The sequence below is a fragment of the Camelus ferus genome, chromosome 6 (genome assembly GCF_009834535.1).
Source record: "Camelus ferus isolate YT-003-E chromosome 6, BCGSAC_Cfer_1.0, whole genome shotgun sequence".
NCBI classification, from domain to species: Eukaryota; Metazoa; Chordata; class Mammalia; order Artiodactyla; family Camelidae; genus Camelus; species Camelus ferus.
Genome location: NC_045701.1, coordinates 29,194,162 through 29,219,326, shown reverse-complemented (window position 1 = coordinate 29,219,326; position 25,165 = coordinate 29,194,162). Strand labels below are relative to the sequence as shown.

Sequence of the window (25,165 nt, the reverse complement as noted above, 5' to 3'; positions counted from 1 at the left end):
GTGTCTGCCACCTACTGTAATTTTTGTGAATGACCAGCCAGCAAGGTTCTTTTACCTAAAAAAAAAAAAAATAAACCTCATTAGCACTGTTCGAAAAACTAAGAGAAGTGCTGCAAAGAATATTGCCAGAGGTTTGTTTTGTTTGTTTGTTTTTTAATTGAAGTACAGTCAGTTACAACGTGTTGATTTCTGGTGAATGACCCAGTCATGCATATACGTACATACATTAATTTTCACCGCCAGAGTTTGAGATGACCCAAGAGTTATACCTCTCTTCTACCTTATGATCAGTAATGACAGAGGCAGTAAATAAGGTGGTTGGAGGCCAAACATCACTTTTGTTGTTCATAAGCTGATGTCGGCACGTGCTGTATGAGAGCTACATGCTTCCAATGCTGAATCCCAAATTAGACCCACTGCTAAGGCTTCAAGCCGTGCTGAACCATCACAGATCTTCCCCAGTGGGAGCCTGTCCCTAAAAATCTTAGCACCTGGAGGAGCAGAGAAGACTGAATGGTGCCTGAGGGCAGAAAGGAGAGAAAAGACTGTCCACCTTCCCCCTCCACAGTCACCCATCGGATGTGGTGCATCCCTGACCCCGCAGTGCTGGGTGAACATGGTCCATCCACAAGGAGGGAGATGCCAGGAAGCAGGAAAGACTGGCCTTCCAACTCCATCCTACTACACCCCTGCCTTTAAAAAGTCAGGACATGGTAAATCGATCAGAATGAATACATTACGTAAGCAGTAAAAGCAAGAAAGCCAAAGAACTGAATAAAATGAAATCTAAAAAATTTTTTACCAATTCAGACAACCAATACATAATAGAATGTTAAATTATTTGTTATGAGAATTAAATTAGCCAACATATATAAAGCACTTAGCACATGCCTGTTTCTACCCTTACCCGCCCTGTGGAGTGAATCTTTTAAAGAAGAGAATAAACCATGTCTCTTCTCCACTAGCAGTAAAAGCAAGAAAGACAAAGAACTGAATAAAATGAAATCTAAAAAATTTTTTACCAATTCAGACAACCAATACATAATAGAATGTTAAATTATTTGTTATGAGAATTAAATTAGCCAACATATATAAAGCACTTAGCACATGCCTGTTTCTACCCTTACCCGCCCTGTGGAGTGAATCTTTTAAAGAAGAGAATAAACCATGTCTCTTCTCCACTCAAAAGCCTCCGTTGGCCTCCAATTCTGCTCAGAGTAAAACCTGAAACTATAAAATGCCCCACGAGGTCCTGTGCGGTCTGGCCTCTCTGAATCCCCCCACCGCATCCCCCATCACCCCACCCCTCCTCCATCCTCCAGCAGGCCAGGCAGGCCCCTCCTCAGATCTCTCCCCTCTGTCTGGAAAGCTCTTCTCCCAGGTAGTTGCATCATTCACTCCCTCTCCTCAAATGTCACCATCTCAGTGGGTCTTGGCTGGTTTCAACCCCAATCGCACCACCCCAACCTGCTCTGCACTCTGTCCCCCATCCTTATGTCAGTTTTCTCTAGCACTTAAGCGCCATCTGACACTGGAAGTTTTTTTATGGGGTTTTTGTTTGTCTCTTCTGTGGCGTGTGTGTGCTCACACACACACACACTTTTGTTTTTTCTTTTTAAATGACTTCATTAATTTCATGTTACAAAAAGAACATTTTTTCCTGCAACTGAGTGAAATTTCCCTGTTGGACAGAATATTTTACACTGTGACAAACAATATTCCATTAGAAACTAGTAAATGGAGACACTAAAAGGTTTACCAAAAAAAAAAAAAAGGAAATCACAAAACTACAAGCTTGTAGAGCAGAGGTCATATTATTAACCTCAGGGAAAACCTTAGGATTCAAGTTGGAAGGCAAAAGTCATAAAGGTCGTCAGGTTTAGGAACCTGGAAGCACACATTTGCTGCTTCCTGGTCTTTCCCTCCTGCCACCACCTGCTCTAGGTACTTGTCTGCGTCGTCTCCCACTTCATCATGGTCAGTATGCCAGTTGGGCATGGCGTATCGAAAATTAGGGACATGTCACCTAACCCCATTGCAGCCCGACAGTTCCTCCAGGCTTCTGGCTTTCATCCTCTCCCAGATGGTGTGATTCCTTTCCATGCTGCACAGGGGCCGAGTCCTCTCCTTCGTTCTCCTGCTGGGCATTTTCCATGTTGAGATTTTCAACTGCTTCTTCCTCTTGAACACCATTGCTCCTGGACCTATCCTTGCTCTTTCCTCCTCCTCCCAGGAGTGCGTTACCCGGACACTTAGACCCGCACACCTACTCTTTGGGGCACCGCACATGCCCTCAGGGCCACCAGGAGCAGGGACCAAGAAGGGAGTGAGCGACGGCCAGGTGTACACACACACACACACACACACACACACACACACACACACATACACACACACACTTTTAATTGAAGCTCCTGGAGAACAGAGATTGGTCTATTTTGTTCATGGCTGTCTCCCCAGACTCTAGATCACACAGCAGAGCACAGAGTCAATGCTCGATAAATGTTTGCAGTGACTGAAATAATAAATGGACGTCTTGCCCAGTTTTCTAAATGTATGGTCTGCAGCCTGTTTCTAAGTCACCTGGTATGCTTATGGAAAAGTGTAGATTCTGAGGCCCACCCCAGACTTCCTGAATTAAAAATATCTCATATTGGGTCAGGAAATTTTCGTCTACCTGTTGGCACACAAAAGTCTGAAAACAGCTGATCCCGCCCAGTCAAGTTGTTGCACAGGAAGGGTGTGATGGCCAAGGCCACAGAGCTAGTTTGCAGAAAACAAGGACTACAACCACCATTCTCTGTTCTTTCCATTGCAAATTATTTTCATTTGAATCATCTAAAATGGTATCAAGATCTCAGGAAGAGCTTGGAAAATGACACTAGTCTTTGGGGCTCCTACAAGGAGGCCATGCAACACTGATTAAGACATTTATTTCTGACCAATAATTATTTTAAAAAGTAACCCAAAAAAAAGTATTTCTAAAGATTATATATAATTTTCAGGAAAATATAAGTTTTAATAATAAATTTTTTTCTTACCCTTTTCCCCCAAAATTTCCACTACTACGTTTCCCTGCTGCACGAAAGAGTAATAATTGATTTAATTGATTTGTATTAAGTGGCACTAGGGGCTGTGTTCTAGAGCAGCAGTAACAAAAGAGACAAAGTCCCTACCCTCATGAAGCAGCCTTCAGGGAAGCAGTTGGGAAAACAGTCAATAAAAGCAAAGATAAGTATATAATTCAGAGAGTCATTAGTGCTATAAAAAGGCTATTGAGATGGAAGGCAACAGGAGCAGGATGGGAAGGGACGAAGGGTGCTGCTTTATATCAGGGGTTCAGGAAGACCTCTCAGAGGGAATGGTATCTGAACAGAAACCTGGATGAGGGAAGGAAGGAAGCCAGAGTAAGTCAGTGTCCTGAGTCAGAAGCAGCAGACTGAAAATGAAGATTCATCCTCAGGCGATTTATTAAGAAAATGCCCCCCAAGTGTTGGTGAGGATATGAAGAAAAGAGAACCCTTGTGCACTATTGGTAGAAATGTAAATTGGTGCAACCACTATAAAAAAAAAAAATTACAGAGATTCCTCAAAAAATTTAAAGTAGAACCATCATATGATCCAGCAATTCCACCTCTGGGTATTTATCTGAAGGAAATGAAATCACTGTCTTGAAAAGATATCTGCACCACATGTTCACAGCAGCATTATTTACAGTAGCCAACACATAGAAACAACTCAAGTGTCCATCAGCAGATGAATGGATAAAGAAAATGTGGTATGGATGTAAACAATGGAATTTTATGAAGCCATAAAAAAGAAGGAGGTTTTGCCATTTGCAACAACATGGATGGACCCTGAGGGCATTATGCTAAGTAAAATAAGTCAGACTTGGAAAGATAATACTGTATGATCCCTCTTGTATGTAGAGTCTAAAAAAAAAATCATGGATACAAAGAACAGATTGGGCAGGGGAGGAGCTGGAAAATGAATGAAGGTGGTCAATCGCTACAAACTTCCAGTTATAAGATAAGTAAGTCCTGGGGTTGTGAAGTACAACATGGTAACTATAGTTAACAATACCATATTTTATATTTTAAAGTTGCTAAGAGTAGATCTTAAAAGATCTCATCACACACACACAAAAAAGTGTAACTATGTGAGGTGAAGGATGTTAACTAGACTTACTGAGGTGACCATTTCCATATACAAACATCAAATAATTCATTATGTTACACACCTGAAACTAATATAATGTTATATGTCAATTATACCTCAGTTTAAAAATACAATTAAAAAATCATTATGTTGTATATCTAAAACTAATACAGTGTTATATATCAATTATATCTTTATTAAAAATTAAATTTAAAAATGGCTGATGAGAGCACTATTTCTTGAGTTTTTGCCAAGGAAGGAAGGAAGGAAGGAAGGAAGGAAGGAAGGAAGGAAGAAAGAAAATGCTCCCAAGAGAAACTAGTAAGAGAGTTGGGGAAGCAGAAAAGGGAGGGAAGAAAGACAGGAAAGGGTGCAATCTCACGCAAAGTCTGGGCCTCCGCCAGATCCTGCAGGGGACTTTTGGAATGTGGATTATTGCTCAGGATTTAGAGTTTATCTCAACTGGAGTCAGAGGAGCTGAGCTTTCATACTTCTGCAGCAGTTAAGGACGGGGAGGGTTGGTACAGGAGGAATGTAAACTCCCGGTCACTTCCTTTGGTCTTTGCCTGAGCAAGGCAGCTCTAATGCTGATTTCATTTCCTTTGGCTGCATACCCAGAAGTTACACTAAGTGAAATCAGCCAGACACAGAAAGGCAGATACTGTATGATCTCACTAATATGTGGAATCTAAAAAAGTTGAACTCATAGAACCAGAGAATAGAACAGTGGTTGCCAGGGATTGGAGGCTGGGGAAGACAGGGAGATATTGGTCAAAGGGTACAATCTTTCAAAAATGAGTAAGTTCTAGGGATATCATCTATATAATCATGACTATAGTTAATAGTACTGTATTGTGTGCTTGCAGTTGCTAAGAAAGTAGATCGTGTCTTCTAACTACAAAAAAAAAAGCTAACATTGTGAGGTGATGGATGTGCTAATTAACTTGATTATGGTAATCATTTCACACTGTATATGTTTATCAAATCATCATGTTGCATTTCCTAAATATGTAGAATTTTAATTTGTCAATTATACCTCAATAAGGCTGGTAAAAGCAATCTAATAGCCCAAGAACAGTCCACCTTAGAGAGTTGCAGATCTCAGCCATTAAAAAAGGCACAGAAATGTTTTACCAAGGGGTCTTGGCAGAGCACTGACAGGGTCCACTATGGTGTGTTCAGGAACTGAAAGGCTAGGAAGGGGAGAAATGTGATAGAACTGTGATACTGGTTTCAGAACACAATTCTATTTTTTCATTAAATAAATATTTATTGAGGACTTATGATGAGCCAAATGTTACACCAGTGATACAGAAAAAAATGTGGGGCGAGAGGATGGCCATGTCCCACTGGGAAGCACCTCACCAAGTGTGGGTCCTTGGCTTCATGCAGGAAAGAATTCAACAGCAAGCCACAGTTGAGTAAAGGTATATTTATTCAGAGAGATACATCTCCACAGACAGAGTGAAGGCTGTTTCAGAAGGCAAGAGAAAGGCCATGAGGGTTGGGTCCTCAGCTTAAAGTAAAAGTAGATACACACTCCATAGGCAAAGTGTGGGCCATCTCATTCAGAACGGAGGGCAGCCACAAGGTGTGGGGTTGTTACTTTATGGACTCGGTTATTTCATATGCTAACAAGTGGGAGGATTATTCCAACTACTTTGGGGAAGGGACTGGGATTCCCAGGAACTGGGCTACCGCCTACTGTTTGACCATTTATGGTCTGCCTCAGAACTCCCATGGCACCTGTGGGAGTGCCATTTACCATGCTAACATATTACAATGAGTGTATAATGAAGCAAAGGTCTACTAGAAGTCAAATCTCCCGCCATCTTGGGCCTCAAGGCCTCCTGGGGGTTGAAGAGTTGAATCTTCTGCCATCTTGGTGTTAACTGCTGTGTCATTTCTTAAATGGCTGTGCCCTGCCCCCTTCCTTCTTGTGTCACCAGCCCTAAGGACACAGTGATGGACAATGGAAACACAGTTATCCTTTAGCACTTATAATCTGACCATGAATAGAAACATTACATTAATGTGAAGTACCACAGGACACGGGGTAGGAGAACATAAACCAGTGTGGGATTCAGAGAAGGCCCCCCTGAATGTTGTGGGACACAACGGGGGCCCATCGGTGGCATGATGTGTCGGTTGGTAAAAGAATTTACCAGAGCTAAATTATGACAATAGAAAAGGAGTTTATTAAGGGTACACTCCATAGGCAACAGTGGGCCACACATAATGCTCTTGAGATCCATCCAAGTTGTTGTGTGTTTCAATATTTCATTCCTATTTATTGCTGATTAGTATTCCATGCAATAGATGTACTATAGTTTATCAAACCATTCACCTGTTGAAGGGCATTTTAGTTGTTTCCGAGTTTTGGTTATTACAAATAAAGCTGCTATGAACATTCACATACATGTGTTTGTGTAGACATAAATTTTCACTTCTCTGGGATAAATGCCTAGCAGTGTGACTGCTGATGGGGTTGTATGTTTGGTTTTATAAGAAACTGCATAACTAGGGCTGTCCGTTTCACATTTGCACAAGCACTGCACGGGGAATCCGGTTGCTCCACATCCTCACTAGCATTTGGTCTTGTCACTATTTTTTATTTTAGCTGCTCTAATGGGTGTGTGATTGTATCTCATTTTAGTCTTAATTTGCATTTCTCTGACTAGTGATGTTGAACATCTTTTCTGTCATTGGTTTTTAATCTTTCTTCAAAGACTTCTTCCTCCTGAACCAGAATAACTGACTGAGACCACATATTCATGTTCAGGCTTTGTCCTAATTAATATCCTTTACTCTCCTCAGGAGGGTGGTTATTTTTTGTAAAAGTCTTTGTGTCCCGCTGTGCTCTAGAATTGCCTGGGGTGAACACTAATAAGGCTCTTCATGACAAATTGTTTCCTGAATAGAAGCGCTGTGTTTGGAGCCACTGCCTCCAGGTGACAAAAAAAAAATGTTACAATAAAGGAGTACATTTGTTTGTACATGTTCTGAATACATTATCTCTAGATCTTTTTGGCTCTGTAACTGGATTTCATAGTTCATTTTATACCTTAGGGCACAGATTGGCCTCAGTCAGAAGATCTGTAATGTAATACTTAGGAGTTAGTCTCTAGAATCAGACCAGCATAGATTTTAATTCCTGGTTTTGTCACTTCTGAGCTTTGTGACCTTGGACAAGTTATTTAAACTCTCTAAGCATTCATTTTCTCATATAGAAGATGAGGATAATAATGGCAGTTACCTTATAGGATTTTTGCAAAGATTATCTGTATGTTTGAGTTATTTATGGTTGCATTACATGTCATTCCAAAGCTTAGTGGCTTCCAATAAGAATTATTTATTATTTGTTTCATGATTCTGTGGTTGACTGATGCTATAGGCTGAATGTTTGTGTTCCTCCAAAAATTCATATGTTGAAGCCCTAACCTTCAATGTGCTGGTATTAGAAGGTGAGGCCTTTTGGAGGTCATGAGGGTAGAGCCTTCATGAATGGGAATGTGCCCTCAGAGCTGCCTGGTGAGGACACCAGGTGAGGACACAGTGCAAAGATGGCTGTCTATCCAGGAAACAGGCTCTCACCAGATACCAAATCTGCCAGGGACTTGATCTTGGATTTCCCAGTCTCCAGAACTGTTCTGTCTCTTTAGTCATTATTTTTTATAACACATTTTTGTTTTTTAAAATGTCCAGGCCAAGCATCTTGATTTGTTTATTTCTTCATGCTGTCATATCACTTGTTTTTCTGTCTCCTGTATTTCCTGTATACATGATTGGAGGTTTAGAGGCTTGATTATATTCAATTTAAACAGTTTTGGCAAGAATATAGCATAGTTAATACTGTGTATTTGATATGACATCCCCTAAGGAAACAATAATGTCAGGTCATTTCACTGTTGGCGAGGGTTAAGGCTGTGAATACCAGATCACTCCATCGAATGCACATATTTTCACCTTTGCAATCGGTAACTGATCTGTGTGGTTTTAGACCAGATAGCTGTTGCTGCATAACAAGTCATCTCAAAATTGTGTGGCATTTAAAACAACGATTTATTTAGCTTATGATTCTGGGTGTTCACCATTTGAGCTCAGAGGGCAGTTCTCTTGGTTTCAGCTGGACTTCCTCATGCATCTCTGGTCAGCTGGGTGTTGATGCACTGTTCCTTTGGCACCTCAGACCTCCTTGGCAAGCTAGCCTGGGTTTATTTTCATAACATTGGTCAAGTTCTAAGGGAACAAGTGGAAGTGAGTGAGGCCCAGTGGACTGACATACTGTCACTTCTTCCACATTCTATAGGTCAAAATAAATCACAAGGACAGTTGAAATTCATGGCATAGGGAAACATACTCCATCTATTCATGGGGGAGCATCAAAGCCACGTTACAAGAGACATGGCTACAGGAGAAGAGTTGGGACCATTCCTTACAATCAGTTTACCAAGAGCATCATGTTTCCTACCAGTCTCTCCTAATGATTTTAATATCCTTTGATGATTTCTTCCTGAATCAATTATCACATTGTGGTGACAAAGGGTGATTTCTTTTTTTTAATGACATTTTAGTTATTTTTTTTAATGGAGGTACTGGGGATTGAACCCAGGACCTCATGCATGTTAAGCAAGTGCTCTACCACTGAGCTATACCTGCCCTCCCCTCCCCCACTGAGTGATTTCTTAATTCAATAATTTCTTCTATATTTTTCTCGCTAGCATTCATCCATAAAAAGAGCCTTCCTTTAATCTCATTTTCCCTCATTTTTTGAGCATATTATAGGCAACATTTTCATAATTATACAAGAAACACACACTGATATAAATTCAAACAATACAGAAATATGCAAAGTAGGAGGTGAAATCTTTCTGCAGTCTTACTCTCTAGAGGGACTCTTACAATTTTGTAAATATTCTCTCATATATATAAAAATACATATATGAAATAAAAATGAGATCTTACTTTACATAACAGATTTCAGATGTTTTTGAAATATCAAAATAAGCATCTTAAACTAATAAAAATATTAATATTTAAAAGCAAAATAAAGTGGCAAAACACTTTTCTCGAAAACTTATTCTTCCTCTTACACTCCTAGTTTTCCTTAGAAATATGTGTTGTAAATCTAGCATTACCGATCACCACTTCCACATCTAATTAACCACAAAGTCCGCTTTAAACCCTGTCATTGTCCTTGGATCACAGTATATCATCCTCAACTTGGCCCACTAGCTACTCATCAGACCACTCACACCTGTTAGCCCCAACGTCACCTCTTGCCACTCACTCTTTCTGCCTCAGTCATGCCAGATTTCCTTCAGTTCCTTGAACACTCTTCATGCCTTCTGGATTTGAACATGTGAGTCCATCTCTTGAAACACTCCCTCCTTACCTTCCCCCAGCCCAGCCAATGCCTGCTCTCACCTTCAGTCTAGATATTGCTCCCTCAGTGTTGTGGGACACAACGGGGCAGCCGGTCGGTGAGCCAGTGACACGTGGGTTGGTAAAATAATTTACCAGAGATAAGCCATCTTTAAATTTCTTCTATTTTTACTGGGTTTAGCTATTGATCTTGGTATCCACCTACTTTTATGTTGTATTCCTCTCTTACTAAAAACAGTTGCCTCTTTGAGGTCCAAGATCCATGAACTTAGGAGTGAATACACCCTTCCTACTAAGATTGCTGCCATGAACCAGGCCAGTATCCTGGTGAGGCAGTCCTTGGATGCCACTGGGATCTTTTTCCACTCCCACCTTTAAGGCTGCCAGGGCCACATAACCCCGGACAGATTGGCACAATAGGCAGGGACGATGCAATGCCCACAGTCCAGCAGGAAGTAGATACAGAAGATGAGACCTTCGCCCCTGTTACAAAGATTTGTCTTTGCCAATCTGTTAGGGGGGAATGTTGGGCCAACCGATGTCCTTCAAAGTCCAACAACCCCCATTCTTGGGGTCTCAGGTGTCTATCAGTGATCCCTCAACAGATAAAGTACATTCTTTACTGGGTGTGTTTGCCCTAACAAACTAATAGCCCTAGGTAATGCCTAATCTCACAATAGCTCAGGCTTATCAAAGTCATAAACCCCACCACCCTTCACAGGCCCTAAACTTCCTACCTCACCTACAACCAATCAGAGCCTGTGCACAAACCTAGGGCACCTTGTGACTCTACCTTATAAAAGACCCCAACAACCGCCCCTTGGTGCTCACACAAGCACTTATGCTAAGTAGAAAAATGCCAGTCTGAAAGGTTTGTTTCTTTTTTAAAAGTCACATGCTGTATAATTCCACTTATGTAACATTCTCAGTATCCCAAATTGCAGTGATGGAGAACAGATTAGTTAGTGGTTGCCAGGGACGAAGGGTGATGGGGAGGAGAGGGACAGGTGTGACTACAAAGAAGTAATACAATGGAGACCTTTGTGATGACAGAATGGTTCTGCATCTAGGTTGTGATGATGGTTAGCTGAATATACATACAAGATAGAATGGTACAGAGCTGTATATGCACATTCTATAATTCCTTTTTTTTTTAAGCAGGGGGAGGTAATTAAGTTTATTTATTTTCAGAGCAGGTACTGGGGATTGAACCCAGGACCTCGTGCATGCTAGGTAAGCACTCTACCGCTTGAGCTATATGCTCTCCCTTGTATATACACTTTTAAACAATGCCAGTTTCCTAGTTTTGATATTGTACTTGTTATATAATGACCATTGGGAGAAACTGGGAGAATGGTACATGGATCTCTCTGGACTATATTGGAAATTTCCTGTGAATATATAATTGTTTAAAAATACAAATGTTTTTAAAATTATGGTTTAAAATATACCTCAATAAAATTGATTTTAAAACTAATGAGAGGAAATCAAATAAATTAATCTTACTGAATATAGTGTCTTGTTTCTCCTTACTTACATTTTCCCTGGTCCTGATTCTCTGATTTTTTTTTAATTGAAGTATAGTTGATTTACAGTATTTATTAGTTTCAGGTGTACAAAATAGTGATTCAATATTTAATAGATTATATTCCATTTAAAGCTACTACAAAATAATGGCTATATTTCCCTGTGCTGTGCAATATATCCTTGTTGCTTATTTATTTTATACATAGTTGTTTGTATCTCTTAATCCCATACCCCTATTTTGCTCTTCTTTTTCCTCCCCATTGGTAATCACTAGTTTGCTCTCTATATCTGTGAGTCTGTTTTTGTTTTGTTATATACATTTGTTTTTTTTTAGATTCCACATATAAGTGGTAACATAGAATATTTGTCTTTCTCTGTCTGACTTATTTTGCTAAGCATAATATTCTCTAAGTCCATCCATATTAATGCAAAAGGCAGGATTTCATTCTTTTTATGGCTGAGTAATATTCCATTCCACATTTCTTCATCCATTCATCTTTTGATGGGCAGTTAGGTTGCTTCCATATTTCGGCTGTTGTAAATAATGCTGCTATAAACAATGGGGTGCATGTGTCTTTTAGAATTAGTGTTTTCACTTTCTTCAGATGTATACCTAGCAGTGGAATTGCTCAATCATATGGTAGTTCTATTTTTGAAAAACCACCATACTGTTTTCCATAGTGGCTGCACCAATGTACAATCCCACCAACAGTGTATTAGAGTTTCCTTTACTCCACATCCTTGCCAAAATCTGTTATTTGTAGACTTTTAGATGATAGCCATTTTGATAGGTGTAAGTGATATCTCATAGTGGTTTTGATTTACATTTCTCTGATGATTAACAATGTTGAGAATTTTTTTTCATATGCCTATTGGCCATCTGTATACTTTTTTAGAAAAGTTACTATTTCTAAAAGTTACTATTACTACTAGATACTATTCAGATCTTCTGCTCACGTATTACTTGGGTTCTTTATATTTTTATATTGAGTTATATGAGCTGTTTATAAACTTTGGATATTAATCCTTTATAGGTCATATATTTTGCAAATATTTTCTCCCATTCAGTAGGTTGTCTTTTCATTTTGTCCAAGGTTTCCTTTACCTTGCAAAAACTTTCAGTTATAATTAGGTCCCATTTGTTTATTTTTGCTTTTTTTTTTTTTTTTTTTTGCCTTAGGAGACAGATTTTTAAGAAAACATTGCTGTGATTTATATCAAGGAGTGTTCTGCCTATGTTCTCTTCTAGGAGTATTATATTTTTAGGTCTTCTTTAGGTCTTTAATCCATTTTGAGTTTATTTTTGTACATGGTGTAAGGAAAGGTTCTAATCCCATTCTCTTACATGTAGCTGTCCAGTTTCCCAGCACCACTCTTTGTCATAGATTAATTGACCATAGTTGTGTGAGTTTATTTCTGGGCTCTCTTTTCTGTTCCATTGATCTGTGTGTCTGTTTTTGTGCCAGCATCACATCATGCAGTTTTGATTACCGTAGCTTCATAGTATGGGCTAAAACCAGGGAACATGATTACTCCAGCTTTGATCTCTTTCTCAAGATTGCTTTGGCAATTGGCGGTGTCTGTGATTCTATACAAATTTTAGGATTATTTGTTCTGGTTCTGTGAAAAAATGTCATAGGTATTTTGATAGGAATTGCATTAAATCTGTAGATTGGTTTGGGTAGAATGGACAGTTTAACAATATGAATTCTTCCAATTCAAGAACACAGGGTATCTTTCCATTTCTTTGTATCATCAATTTCCTTCATCAGTGTTTTATAGTTTCCAGAGTGTAGGTCTTTCACTGCCTTGCTTAAGTTTATTCCTGGGTATTTTATTCTTTTTGATGCCATTTTTAATGGGATATATATATTTTTTTGCGTTCCCTTTCTGATAGTTCATTATTAGTGGATAGAAAAGCAACAGATTTCTGTATATTATCCTGTATCCTGCAACTGTACTGAATTTATTTGTTCTAGTAGCTGTTTGATGGAGACTTTATGGGTTTCTATATGTAGTATCATGTCATCTGCAAATAGTGATAATTTTACTTCTTCCCTTCCAATTTGGATGCCGTTTATTTATTTTCTATGTCTGATTGCTGTGGCTAAAACTTCCAATGCTATATTAAATAGAAATGGCAAGAGTGGGCTTCCTTATCTTGTTACCAATTTTAGAGGAAAAGCTTTCAGCTTTTCACCATTGAATATGAGGTTAGCTGTGGGTTTGTCATAAATGGCCTTAGGTTATGTTGAGATATATTCCCTGTATACAAACTTTGATTAGCGTTTACAATCATGGATGTTGATATGTTAATATTGTCAAATGCATTTACTACATCTATTGAGATGTTGTGATTTTTATCCTTCCTTTTGTTAATGTGGTGTATCACACTGATTCTTTTTTTAATATTAAGTCGTCCTTGCATCCCTGGAATAATTCCCACTTGATCATGGTGTATGATCCTTTCTATATATTGTTGAATTCAATTTGCTAATATTTTGTTGAGGATTTTTTGCATCTATATTCATCAGAGATATTGACCTGAAAATTTCTTTTTTTTCTAGTGTCTTTGTCTGGTTTTGGTATCAAGGTAAAGGTGGTCTCATAGAATGAATTTGGGAGTGTTTGATTCTCTTCAATTTTTTTGAATAGTTTGAGGAGCATGGGTATTAGCTCTATCTTACATGTTTGGTAGAATTCCCCTGTGAAGCCATCTGATCCTGGACTTTTATTTGCTGGGAGATTTTTTTTTTATTACAAATTCAGTTTTGCTACTAGTGTTTGGTCTGCTCAGATTGTATGTTTCTTCCTAATTCAGTCATGAAAAGTTGTATGTTAATAGAAATTTGTCCATCTCTTCTAGGTTTTCCAATTTGTTGGGATATAACTTTTCATAGGATTCTCTTATGATATTTTTGTATCTCTGTGATATCAGTTGTAATTTCTCTTCTTGCATATCTTATTTTATTTGGGTCTTCTCTTTTTTTTCTAGGGTTTGGTTTTGGTTTGGGGTTTTTGGTTTGTGTTTTTTTTTTTTTTGGTTTTGTTTTGGTTTTTTTTTTTTTTTTTTTTTTGGTCTCTATTTTATTTATTTTTCTCTCTGATCTTCATTCTTCTTTCTGCTGACTTTGGACTTTGTTCTTTTTTTTCTAGTTCCTTTAGATGGAATGTTTATTTGATGGTTGTTTATTTCAGATTTTTCTTGTTTCTTGAAGTAGGCCTGTATTGCTATAAATGTCTCTCCTAAAATTGTTTTTGCTGCATCCCACAGATTTTGGAGTATTGTGTTTCCATTTTCATTTGTCTCAAGATACTTTCTGATTTATTCCTAGATTTCTTCATTGACCTATTGGTTTTTTAGTGCATGCTGTTTAGACTCCATGGGCCTGTGCTTTTCCCATTTTTCTTACTGTAATTGATTTCAAGTTTCATTGAATATAGTTCCCTGTGCTATACAGTAGGTCTTTATTGTTTATCTGTTTTACATATAGTAGTGTTTATCTGTTAATCCCAAATTCCTAATTTATCCCTTCCCCCAGTCCATTGACATTTAAGGTAACTTTTGATAGGTATGTACTTACTGCCATTTCCTTACTTCTTTTCCAGTTGTTTTGTAGGTCTTCCCTGTTCTTTTCTTCTTCTTTCAGTTTCTTCTCTTGCAGTTTGATGATTTTCCTTAGTGGTATGTTTGTGTTCCTTTCTCTCTTATTTCTGTGTCTATCATAGGTTTTTGATTTGTGGTTACCATGGAGTTCATATATGTTGACCTGTATCTATTTGTTTTAAATGGGCAGTCCTTTAAGTTCAAACAGAATAAAGTTGGTATGTTCAGAGGCTCAGTTCTGTCATCAAAGAGCCAGATTCTTTGCCTCTCACCACTGTCCTATCCTAAGTCGTCATTGGTCCTAAGGGTTAAAGGTAGCTCAAGCAGTCATAGATGTCACACTCAGAAACCTTCAGAGAATAAAGAGAAAGTGTTCATTCATACGCATTCTCATGAAGTGTAAGGAAACCTCCCAGAAGCTCCTCAACAGACTTTCCTTTATGTCCATAGTCCAGGGTCACACATCCATTCCAAGTCAGTCACTGACCAGGTGAAAAGGATAACCCCAGATGGATTCCACCCAACCTGGCCACCCCTGCGGCAAATGGGTGTGTGGGGCAGCTAGATTCTTGAACAAAATCCAAGTTCTGTTAAGGAGGAAAAGGGAGAAAAGACCAGTATGTTCACTACAAATCCCAATCGAAGAGTTACTCTACAAAAAAGACAACATGTATAAAACCTCTGGCCCATCACTCTAGCACTGACAGAATAAATTATACTAGAGCATCTAAATTAGAAGGCAGAGAAGAAAAGGGCAAAAACAAAGAAACTACTTCTAATTGCAGGCACATGTGGAATATTTTAGGAAAAGTTAATGACGACATTTAAAATATTAAAAATTGCCACAAAGACTGATATTGTTCTGTAATCACTGATAAGAAATCAAGATAATGAAGTAACAACCTGACAAAAAGCATGAACATTGCAGGAGACATTAAAGATGAACAAAAGCTGGAAGAATAGAAATCTATACCAGATACACTAAGGGTTTTCATCAGTTCCACAGAAAGAATTGGAAATTAGTACCAAAACTTTCTCTGTATATAGATAATACATGGTTGTGTTTAATTTAATTACATAGTAATTTGCATATAATTATTATTATGGATTTGAGTCCTAAATTTAATAACTCATCATATGGTTATAGATGATTTATGCTAAAATATTAAAGGCACAAAAAGCAAATTATGTGTAATTATACATTTAATTAATTGCCTTAATTGAAAAAAATTATAAAAATATTGGAACTACTTTGGGAAACCAAGACATACAGAACCTGCCCTCCCTTAAATAGCAGGTAAAAGATATGGATGTACATAATAATCACATTGTACACCTCACACTTACATGAGTTATATGTCAGTAGTATCTCAGAAAGGCTAGAAATATATATATATATATATTTTAATTTTAAAAAGAGCTATGGAATCTTCTCAAAATCCTTAAGAAATAAATCTTGACTAGGATATTCTTCCATTTCTCCAAGAATGCTGGCTGCTCGCTTAAGGATATAGGTAAGAATGTTAAGTAGGTCAAGAAGGGAGGGAAGGGGAGGTCTAGACAGAAGTAAAGTGACTTCTGGGTTTGCCTAGTCCCCCCTCCAATGAAAGATTAATGGTACTCAATGACCCGGTAGCTCACTGGTCTGCCATTGTGCTCATTACCCTCAGGAAATGGTGTTTGACAAGGATGCAGAAGAAGGAAAACAAGCTGAACTGAGGGCAGCTTCTTTCCGCAAGCAGTGAGTCTCTCATCCCCTTTTTGTCATAGGTGTTATCTTTCTGATTGTGTTAACTGGCTGTGAATCTCAAAGTCTGCCCAGTTCCCTGATCTCACCATCGCCTGAAGACCCAGGGCTGACCAGTTATGAGTTTTCTAGGACAGTCTGGAGTTTGGGGATGAAGGGTATTACTTTGTCCTCTCACACAGTGGAGAGAGGGAGGGGAAGAAACAAAAACAGAGAAAGGGACTAGGAGGGGAACGAGGGCTGCGTCAAGGGTCATCCCAGCTTTCCAGGTTCGCACTGCCCTTCCCCAGCCAGTTTGTCGGGCCCGTGGTTAGTATATGGCCAGCGCCTGGTTGGTTGCCGGAACCTCGCGGACTCAAGCGGTCCTCACACAACGGAACAGGCGGCCCTGCTTAGCGCAGGTAGGACCACGCAGATGCCGAGAGGTGCGAGGCACAATGCGGCCGCCAGAGGGCGCGAGCGCCTCAAGTCCACGCGCGATGGCGTCGACCCCACCAGGAAGGAAAGGCGGTCGGCCTCCTAAGGCGGCTGGCACCCGGGAGCCCGCGGGGACAGCAGGGGCCCCGCCTCGCCCGCGAGCCGCCGGCCTCCGCGCTCGGCGAACCCGCCCTTCCATTCTTATCCGCCCGAGGGCCCCACCCCTATCTGAGCTTGCAGGGTGACCTCGACGCCCGGGCGGGGTCGGAGGGCGTTCTCAGCAACTCGCCCACCTCGCGGCCCAAAACCCTCTCCGAGCCCGAGGCCTGCGGGGAGGCGGCGGCCAGGTGTTCAGAGAGGGACTTCTGGAGCCGGAGCAGACCGCTCGTGCTCCGACGTCCTGCAGCCTTGTAACAATGGCCGGAGGGGCTGCGGACAGAGCGGCGGGCGTGGAGGAGCAGGGTCGCACGGGCGCTGGAAGCCCCGCCCCTCGGCCGGCTCCCTGACAACGTGGGCCGGGCCGCGCAGCCTGCTCCCGCCCCTCGGCGCCCGGCACCAGGCGGGGCCCGGGCCAGAGCGCCGCCGCCGCTGCAGCGCAGCCACTGCTCTGCGAAGAGGGGCCGGGGGCAGGGGCAGGGGCCGGGGCGCCCTCCCTCCCACCTTCTCCCGCCGCTATGAGCCAGGGAAGTCCGGGGGACTGGGCCCCCCTCGACCCCACCCCCGGGCCCCCAGCGCCCCCCAACCCCTTCGTGCATGAGTTACATCTCTCCCGCCTCCAGAGGGTTAAGGTAAGGTGTGGGCGGGGGGCGTCGGGAGGACTCGTGGGGATAGAAAAACGGAGGCCTTTTAGAACCATGGCAAAGACGGGGATGGAGATCCGGAAAGGAGGTGTTTGAGAGGCTAGCGGGGCGGGAGTCCGGAGGTGCGCACGTGGGGGCGGCGGGGGTGGGCGAGGAGTCCTGGAGAAGACGCAGGCTTGGGCGATAGACGAGATCCGAGGTGTGAGAATTGACTAGGTGAGGTTGAGGACTGCAGGGGACCCAGGGATAGGGGAGATGGAGGACACTGGAGACTGCGGATTGCATCCTGCGGAGGCCGATGGACTAGGATGGAGTTGGAGGCTACAGATAGCCGAGGGTGGGGGCTGGGGCGTGCTGAGTGCTTCTCGGAGGCTATGACTTGGAAGAGGTTTCTGGGCCCGGAGCCTGCACCCCGTGCCCTTCCAACAACCCCTCTTTCCACTCCCCCTCCTCCCGCACTGCAGCACCTCCTGGTGGAGGGGGGAGGGAGGTTGAGAAGAGGGTTGGCTACAGGAAGTGGAGGGCCCCGCTGGCCTCGAGGAGCCGGGGAGTGGTGTGAGAAGGGAGTGTCAAGGTTTCTGCTCCCATCACCTCCCCTGAGGCCGGCTCCTGGTGCTTGGTTTGTTTACCTGCACTCTCCCCAGGGTAGCGCTTGGAGTCACCCTTGCTCCTGGCAACCCCGACCCTGTGGAGCAGGGCCTAGCTCTTCTCTCCCCGCTCCCCCAGTGCTGGGGGAGTGCTGCTGGGCAGAACTGGAGACTGGCCTGGGCCGGAAAAGTGGACCTTTCTCTCTGTGTGTTCCAGCCCTCAGCCTCCAAAGCCCAAAGTGGAAAGCACTAGGCACCTGGTTTCTGTTGGACATAGGAGCTATTTATGGAAGAGGATGTGGGGAGGAGGAACCATCTCTAGCCTACTCTACATCAAGCACTGTGCTGGGCGCTTTTGCAGGAGTTATTAAATCCTCTTAACAGTTTTTTTTATAGGTGTGGTGAGGACCAACTGAAAGATAGAAAAATGAGGCCTGTGATCCTATTAATCTTTTATCCTCTTTCCCTCATTGGTATCTTCATCCCACCTTGGATTCCAGCCCCATGTCCTGTTCCCCCACCACCTGTCTCCTGATCTACAGGGGGTGATGGCCCTCTACCCCTGGGACCATGCTTGTGGGAGAGGGGGAAGCCTGGAGGTAGCATGTCACAGCCCTTTAGGAGCCTTTTGTCCCACCTTCTGCAGTTCTGCCTCCTGGGGGCACTGCTGGCCCCTATCCGAGTGCTCCTGGCCTTTATCGTCCTCTTTCTCCTCTGGCCCTTTGCCTGGCTGCAAGTAGCTGGTCTCACTGAGGAGCAGCTTCAGGAGCCCATTACAGGATGGAGGAAGTAAGTGAGGGACCAATCCCTAGAGACCCAGCTCCACACTTCTCTTCCCTGCTATCCATTCAGTTCTCTCTGTGGGAAGAAGAGGGAGGGTTCTGAAGCTCTGGGTAGGTGAGGGGAGTCAGCCAAGCTCAGACCCTGGTACCCCGGACCCCAGTCTTAAGTGATGCACCCTATTGTGTCCCAAAGGGACCAGAGACTCCAGCCCCTTCCCCCAGAATAACAGAGGGCAAAAGAAGGGCACCCACTTCCCTGGGTGTCTGAGCTTGGGGTGAATGAGGGCCGGGGTCGCTGCCTCTGCTGATGCCCAGCCTTGCTCTGCAGGACCGTGTGCCACAGTGGGGTGCTGGGCCTCAGCCGCCTGCTCTTTTTCCTGCTGGGTTTCCTCCGGATTCGAGTTCGGGGCGAGCGGGCCTCTCGCCTTCAAGCCCCTGTCCTCGTTGCCGCCCCCCACTCTACTTTCTTTGACCCCATTGTTCTGCTGCCCTGTGACCTGCCCAAGGTTGTGTCTCGAGCTGAGAACCTTTCAGTTCCTGTCATTGGAGGTGAGCGGTTTTAAGAGGAGTGAGGGGGAGAGATGACCACTCTGGACAAAAAAGACAGGAATCAGGGACACTCTGGAGAGAGCTGGCCTCAAGAAGTTAGAAGGGATGTTGGCTGATACTGGCAGATGAATTGCAAATTATCACCACTTGTAAACCAGCCTCTTAGAATCTAAGGGCTGTGCTTAGACAGCATGTTAGAGGCACTCTGGTCAGTTCCCGAAAAGGACAACCTGCCATGAAAGGAGGGTCCCCAGGGCAAAGAGATCACTGAGAAGCAAATCCTACTGTTGAGGCAGGGGAGGCTGCAGGTGGTAATGCCTTGGGTAGGAACCAAGTGACTCCTTGTATCCTCTCTGGACCCCAGCCCTCCTTCGCTTCAACCAAGCTATCCTAGTGTCCCGGCATGACCCGGCTTCCCGGCGCAGAGTGGTGGAGGAGGTCCGAAGACGGGCTACCTCAGGAGGCAAGTGGCCCCAGGTGGGTAAGGGTCTCAAGATCTCCTCACCTTTTATTGTTCCTGAAGAGGTTTCTTTTCCCCTTCTGCTCACCCCACCTCATTCTGGTTCCTTGGTTTTTTTTCCCCAGGTACTATTCTTTCCTGAGGGCACCTGTTCCAACAAGAAGGCTTTGCTAAAGTTCAAACCAGGTGAATGAAACAGTAATGGATGGTAGGGCTGTAGGAAAGGAAAAAAGGAGTCCCAGATTTGGAGAGGGACTCTGGAATAACCCAAGAAGTGGAGGAGTGGGGGAGGAAGGGAGACAGGGAACCTCCTAGCTGACACTGAGAAGTCTCCAGAAGTCAGAGAAAATTATAATGACATGGAGCAAGGCCACACCTCATTGTAGAGCTGTTCCAGACCCCGTGCTTGATCTCTAGCTACCTCCATGTGCTAACCTCTGCCTGGGGGGTGGGGGTGGAAATGGGTTTAGGAGCCTTCATCGCAGGGGTGCCCGTGCAGCCTGTCCTCATCCGCTACCCCAACAGTCTGGTAAGTCTTTGTCCAAGAGAGGGGAAGGGGCACACAAGTCCAGCCCGAATGGGAATCACTGAGAACTGCTAATGCTGCCATGGGGTGTGCGGGGCTTTGGGTGGGGCTGGGTCCAGACCAGGGCCTCTGCTCAAAGAGGGTCAGCCAGTTCCAGGGAAGAAAAGGAATGCCTTTCTCCCCTCGCCTCTGCTTCTCCCATAGGACACCACCAGCTGGGCATGGAGAGGCCCTGGAGTGTGAGTACTGGTGTCCCTCGGGTGAGGGTGGGGAGCTGGGTCCCTTAGAATTCCTGGCCATCTGTCAGCCTCCGAACAAGGTGACCAGCCCATCTTCATCCTGGGACAGAGAACGCCAGAGGAAAGGATGCCTGTTCCCTCTGCTTTGTTCTCGTCTCCGTGTATAATCTGGAAGCGCTCTCAGCTGTCCCACCTAGGCACTCCTGCTGTGATGATAGTGCCTTTTGATTTAGTTCTCAGTTTCTACGTGATTTTCTCCCTTTTTTGAGATCCACCAGCACCAAGCTTGTCTCTTGTCTTCTCCCGGGTTGCTCCGACCTCCCCTCCCGTGCACCGCGCCCTCTGGCGTGGCCCTGCAGCTCTCTCTCATCCTTCCACCTTCCTGGACCCTCAGCACCCCCTGCACGTTCGTCCAGCTGACTGTATGCTAGTAGTTAATTTTTTTATCAACGGGCAGAACTTTGCCACCCCCAGCCTTGGGGTAGGGGAGCCCATAGTTAGAGGTTGATGAGCATCGGAGGTCTCTTTTCTCTCAGGCTCAAAGTCCTCTGGCTCACAGCCTCTCAGCCCTGCAGCGTTGTGGATGTGGAGGTATGACCCTGTGCGTGGGGTGGGAGACTGGGCATCTGCTGATCCCAGAAACCTTAGAATGGGGTCACCTGGAGCTCTGAGGTCCTGATAAAAAGCGTTTGTGTGTTTCAGTTCCTCCCTGTGTACCACCCCAGCCCGGAGGAGAGCAGGGACCCCACCCTCTATGCCAACAATGTCCAGAGGGTTATGGCACAGTGAGTGTCCCACAGAGGGGTTCCTAGAACAGATAGACAGGGCAGAGGAACCACGGGGGGGGGGGTCTGAGGTTTTGAGGCAAAGGGTAGGAATGGGGCCGTGGGAAGGGCTCATGGATGGCTGGGCTGGGGAGGGGAGGCCTCATCAGGAGGCCAAAGTCAGCAATGAACCCTCAGGGGATTCTTCTGCCTCATTCCCCCTCCACTCCATCCTATAGGGCCCTGGGCATTCCAGCCACCGAGTGTGAGTTTGTGGGGAGCTTGCCGGTGATTGTGGTAGGCCGGCTGAAGGTAGCCTTGGAGCCGCAGCTCTGGGAACTGGGGAAGGTGCTTCGGAAGGCTGGGTAAGTGACCTTGAGGACGAGGGGATGGGCAGAGTAACGTGTAGATAGGGAAGAAGAAGAAGAAGGGAAAAAAAAGAATGGGTAGGAGGAAGAAAAGTCTCAAAAAAGAAAAAGTGGGAAGATAGAGGAATGTTTTAAAAGACAGTGGAGCAAAAGCAAGGAGGAATAAAGATATGTAATAACCCCAGTGACAGAAGTGGGAATGGCTCTCCAGAGACTATGAGTCAGAGCACATCTTAAGAAAACACCAAATGTACCTGTGCTGGGAGAACTCTTGGGGCTGGGGCCAAGGGCCTGCTGGGTGATGTGTCTAGAAAGAAACTGAGTCAGCTCTCTGCCTTCAACATTCTGTTGTAGGCTGTCTCCTGGCCGTGTGGACACTGGAGCAGAGCCCGGCCAGAGTCGAATGATCAGCCAGGAAGAGTTTGCCAGGCAGCTGCAGCTCTCTGACCCCCAGACAGTGGCTGGTGCCTTTAGCTACTTCCAGCAGGTAAAAGATTTTACCTGCTGGCTCGCTCAAGATTTAAGGATGGTATCTGAGGGCCATGTGGTTTGCATCGGATGGCCATCTTGGAGTCTGGGCTGGATGTTCTAACAGCTGTTAGTAGATGGACATAGGAGGTCCACTGGGGGATTCTCTTTTTTTTTTTTTCAATTTTTTGTAATAGTCCCCAGTGCATTGAAGAACAGTGTTGTAGTCATTGTGGGAAAGAACAATGGAGAGATAGTGAGATCCATAGGTTTCTGAAGCCACTTTAGAGGCTGGCAAAGATGGGGGACCATCCGACCTGTGGGGCACTGTGTGAGGGTTTCAGAGAAGAGTCGTGAGGGTTAGCGGGAAGGTGACATACGGAGGAGGCAGCACAACAGTGAGGGGCTAGGGGGTTAAGAGTTTGAGACCTGGAAGCATCTGTGATACTTGGGCAGATTTTTTTGAAAATATCCCAAAGCTTCTTTGGGGGTTTCCTGAACTTTTTCAGGAATCTTGGCAAACCATGTATTTCTCGGGACTTAACTGTTTATGAACAACCCCCCAGTGGTCTTAAGGAGTTCTTTTTGATGTAAGATGCAGACCATAGTTATCAATATCCTCTGAAAGGACAGGGAGTGGCCCAGGTGTGCCAGTTCTTTAGTGTGGGGCAGACTGTCCCTGAGAGGAGCATCCCGTCGTAGCCTGTAGCAGAACAGAACCAAAACCCAAGTTCCACAGTCCCCCATAGGCCTGGCACAGCAGGCATCCTTGGGGTTTTGTGTTTTTTGATAAATTATACCAGTGGCCCCCTTCTAGTTTGTTGGACCAGTTCTCCCACATAGGCCAGGTCTGGAGAGAACCAGTTTTTCCAGCTTGGGGTCAGGAATGCCCTAATAGTATGTCAGAAACTTAATGGTAACTTCAGCTTACCTGATGGATTCCCTCATTCCTAGTAGATCTCATGATAGGAGAGCTATGTCACCAGGTGACTTGGGGGGCATCGCTTGAGCAAGCCTGTGGCCTGAGAGAACTTTAGGGGATCCTGGAGAGTTCAGGGCTCACAGTTCAGAGGGGAGCAGACACGGGGTTGGTCCCCGCATCGTCCTGGTTTCTCTTCCAACCTCCAGGATGCCAAGGGTTTGGTGGACTTCCGAGATGTGGCCCTTGCACTGGCAGCTCTGGATGGGGGCAGGAACCTGGAGGAGCTGACCCGCTTGGCCTTTGAGGTATCAGGAAGTTGGGGGGGTGGGAGGGGCACGGGGTTGCTGTGCTTACCCCACCTGGAGGCCTGTGTGGTGTGCTGTCCCCAGTAGCATCTAGACAGTAGGTGCTTGGTATCCACCCCCATGCCACACTGTCCGAACTGCAGAGCCCCAGTGTGTCTCTGCTGAGGCCTGGCTGGGACCAGGAAAAAGGCAGCAGCTTTGAGGATTATAATTGTGCAGAAAGGGCCCGGGGGCAGGAGGGCCTGGGCTTCGCACTCTTGGAAGAGGAGCCTGTCGAGCAGACGTGCAGCGTGATGGCACGAGGAGAGAGCTTGACTTGCCTCCCCTTTCCTCCCAGCTCTTTGCCGAGGAGCAGGCTGAGGGGCCCGGCCGCCTGCTCTACAAAGACGGCTTCAGCACCATCCTGCACCTGCTTCTGGGGTCACCCCGCCCCGCCGCCACGACTTTGCATGCTGAGCTGTGCCAGGAGGGACCCTGCCAAGGCCTCTCCCTCGGTGAGTCACTGCCTCCCGGCCCGTGAGGGAACAAGAGCTGGAGGCCAGGACAGGGGACCAGGATGTCCAAGAGGCGAGGCTGGGAGGAACCAACTGGGGAGACAGGATATGAACTTGCATCTGAGACAGTGAGGCTGAGATGAGAGGAACAGGACGTACCAATTCGGAGAAAAGAGCAGGGGACCCTCTTCCTCTCCTGAGGTCACTTTACTTTCCCCGTCTCACTCTTACCCGTCCAGGTCAGTTCCAGGACTTCTCCCTCCACGACCCGCTCCACGGGAAGCTCTTCAGCGCCTACCTGCGCCCCTCCCAGAAACCACATGCCTCCCCCCCAGGCAGCCCCCCGGCTCTGGCCAACGGGAGCGTGCAGGCCCCCAAGCAGAAGGGCGACTGAGCGCCCCGACCTCCCCAGCTCGCTCCGGCCCACAGACTCAGGGCAGCGCCAGGGGCCACCCCTGGGCCTCAAGCCCATCTCTGTCCTGCTTGACTTTTGGTTATTGCTATTTGTTTTTTTAAGTTGGTTTTCATTTTCCGTTTGTTTGGCTTTATTTTGTAAGAAACTATTTTATATATAAATATATATCTATATCTATTTAAAAAAAGGCAGGTCAGTCACACTGATGGTGTCATTAGCTACAAAGGAAAAGGCTTAATGATTGCAGGCTGCCCACTGGACGACCCTGAAGGTTCCCCAGGTTAGTCCCCTTGGCAACAGCTGGATGAATCCTTACTTCCAGACGGGCAGGGCTCTCTCCTGCACAGAAATCATGCAAATTTCATCTCCCTTTCTGTTGTCATACCGATAAATGCACATCTTAACAGGCCTCTTCACGAACCTCTTTTCAGCCTATTCCCTCTTGTTCTGTCCTCATTAGAGATTAAAAAATAGCCAACTACCATTCCATATATAATAGTCCTACTGAGATTGATGCCCCCTGTCGTGGAGCAGAGAGCTGTGTCAGTCGGAACCAACCCTCCTGCCTGCAGCTCAGACCTGCCACATGGAAGTTTTCTCCCATGGGAAGAATTGGGAACATAAAGGTCCCTTCCATCCAGCTTC

The 25,165-nt window shown here is 44.7% G+C and overlaps 1 protein-coding gene and 1 non-coding gene across 2 annotated transcripts; one reads left to right on the top strand and one right to left on the bottom strand.

Moving 5' to 3' along the window:
- Positions 1 to 8,745: 8,745 nt before the first annotated feature.
- Positions 8,746 to 8,817, bottom strand: TRNAV-AAC. Its single transcript has one exon. It is a non-coding gene; the product is annotated as a tRNA-Val (tRNA).
- Positions 8,818 to 16,972: 8,155 nt separating this feature from the next.
- LPCAT4 (lysophosphatidylcholine acyltransferase 4) lies at positions 16,973 to 24,929 on the top strand. Its single transcript, XM_032481591.1, has 14 exons — positions 16,973 to 17,629; positions 18,875 to 19,017; positions 19,339 to 19,559; positions 19,924 to 20,036; positions 20,145 to 20,205; positions 20,490 to 20,548; positions 20,750 to 20,784; positions 21,321 to 21,375; positions 21,487 to 21,569; positions 21,788 to 21,913; positions 22,271 to 22,403; positions 23,513 to 23,611; positions 23,949 to 24,105; positions 24,345 to 24,929. The coding sequence occupies exons 1-14, from the start codon at positions 17,516 to 17,518 to the stop codon at positions 24,497 to 24,499; spliced, it is 1,554 nt and encodes a 517-aa protein (XP_032337482.1). The 5' UTR covers positions 16,973 to 17,515; the 3' UTR covers positions 24,500 to 24,929.
- The last annotated feature ends 236 nt before the right edge of the window (positions 24,930 to 25,165 follow it).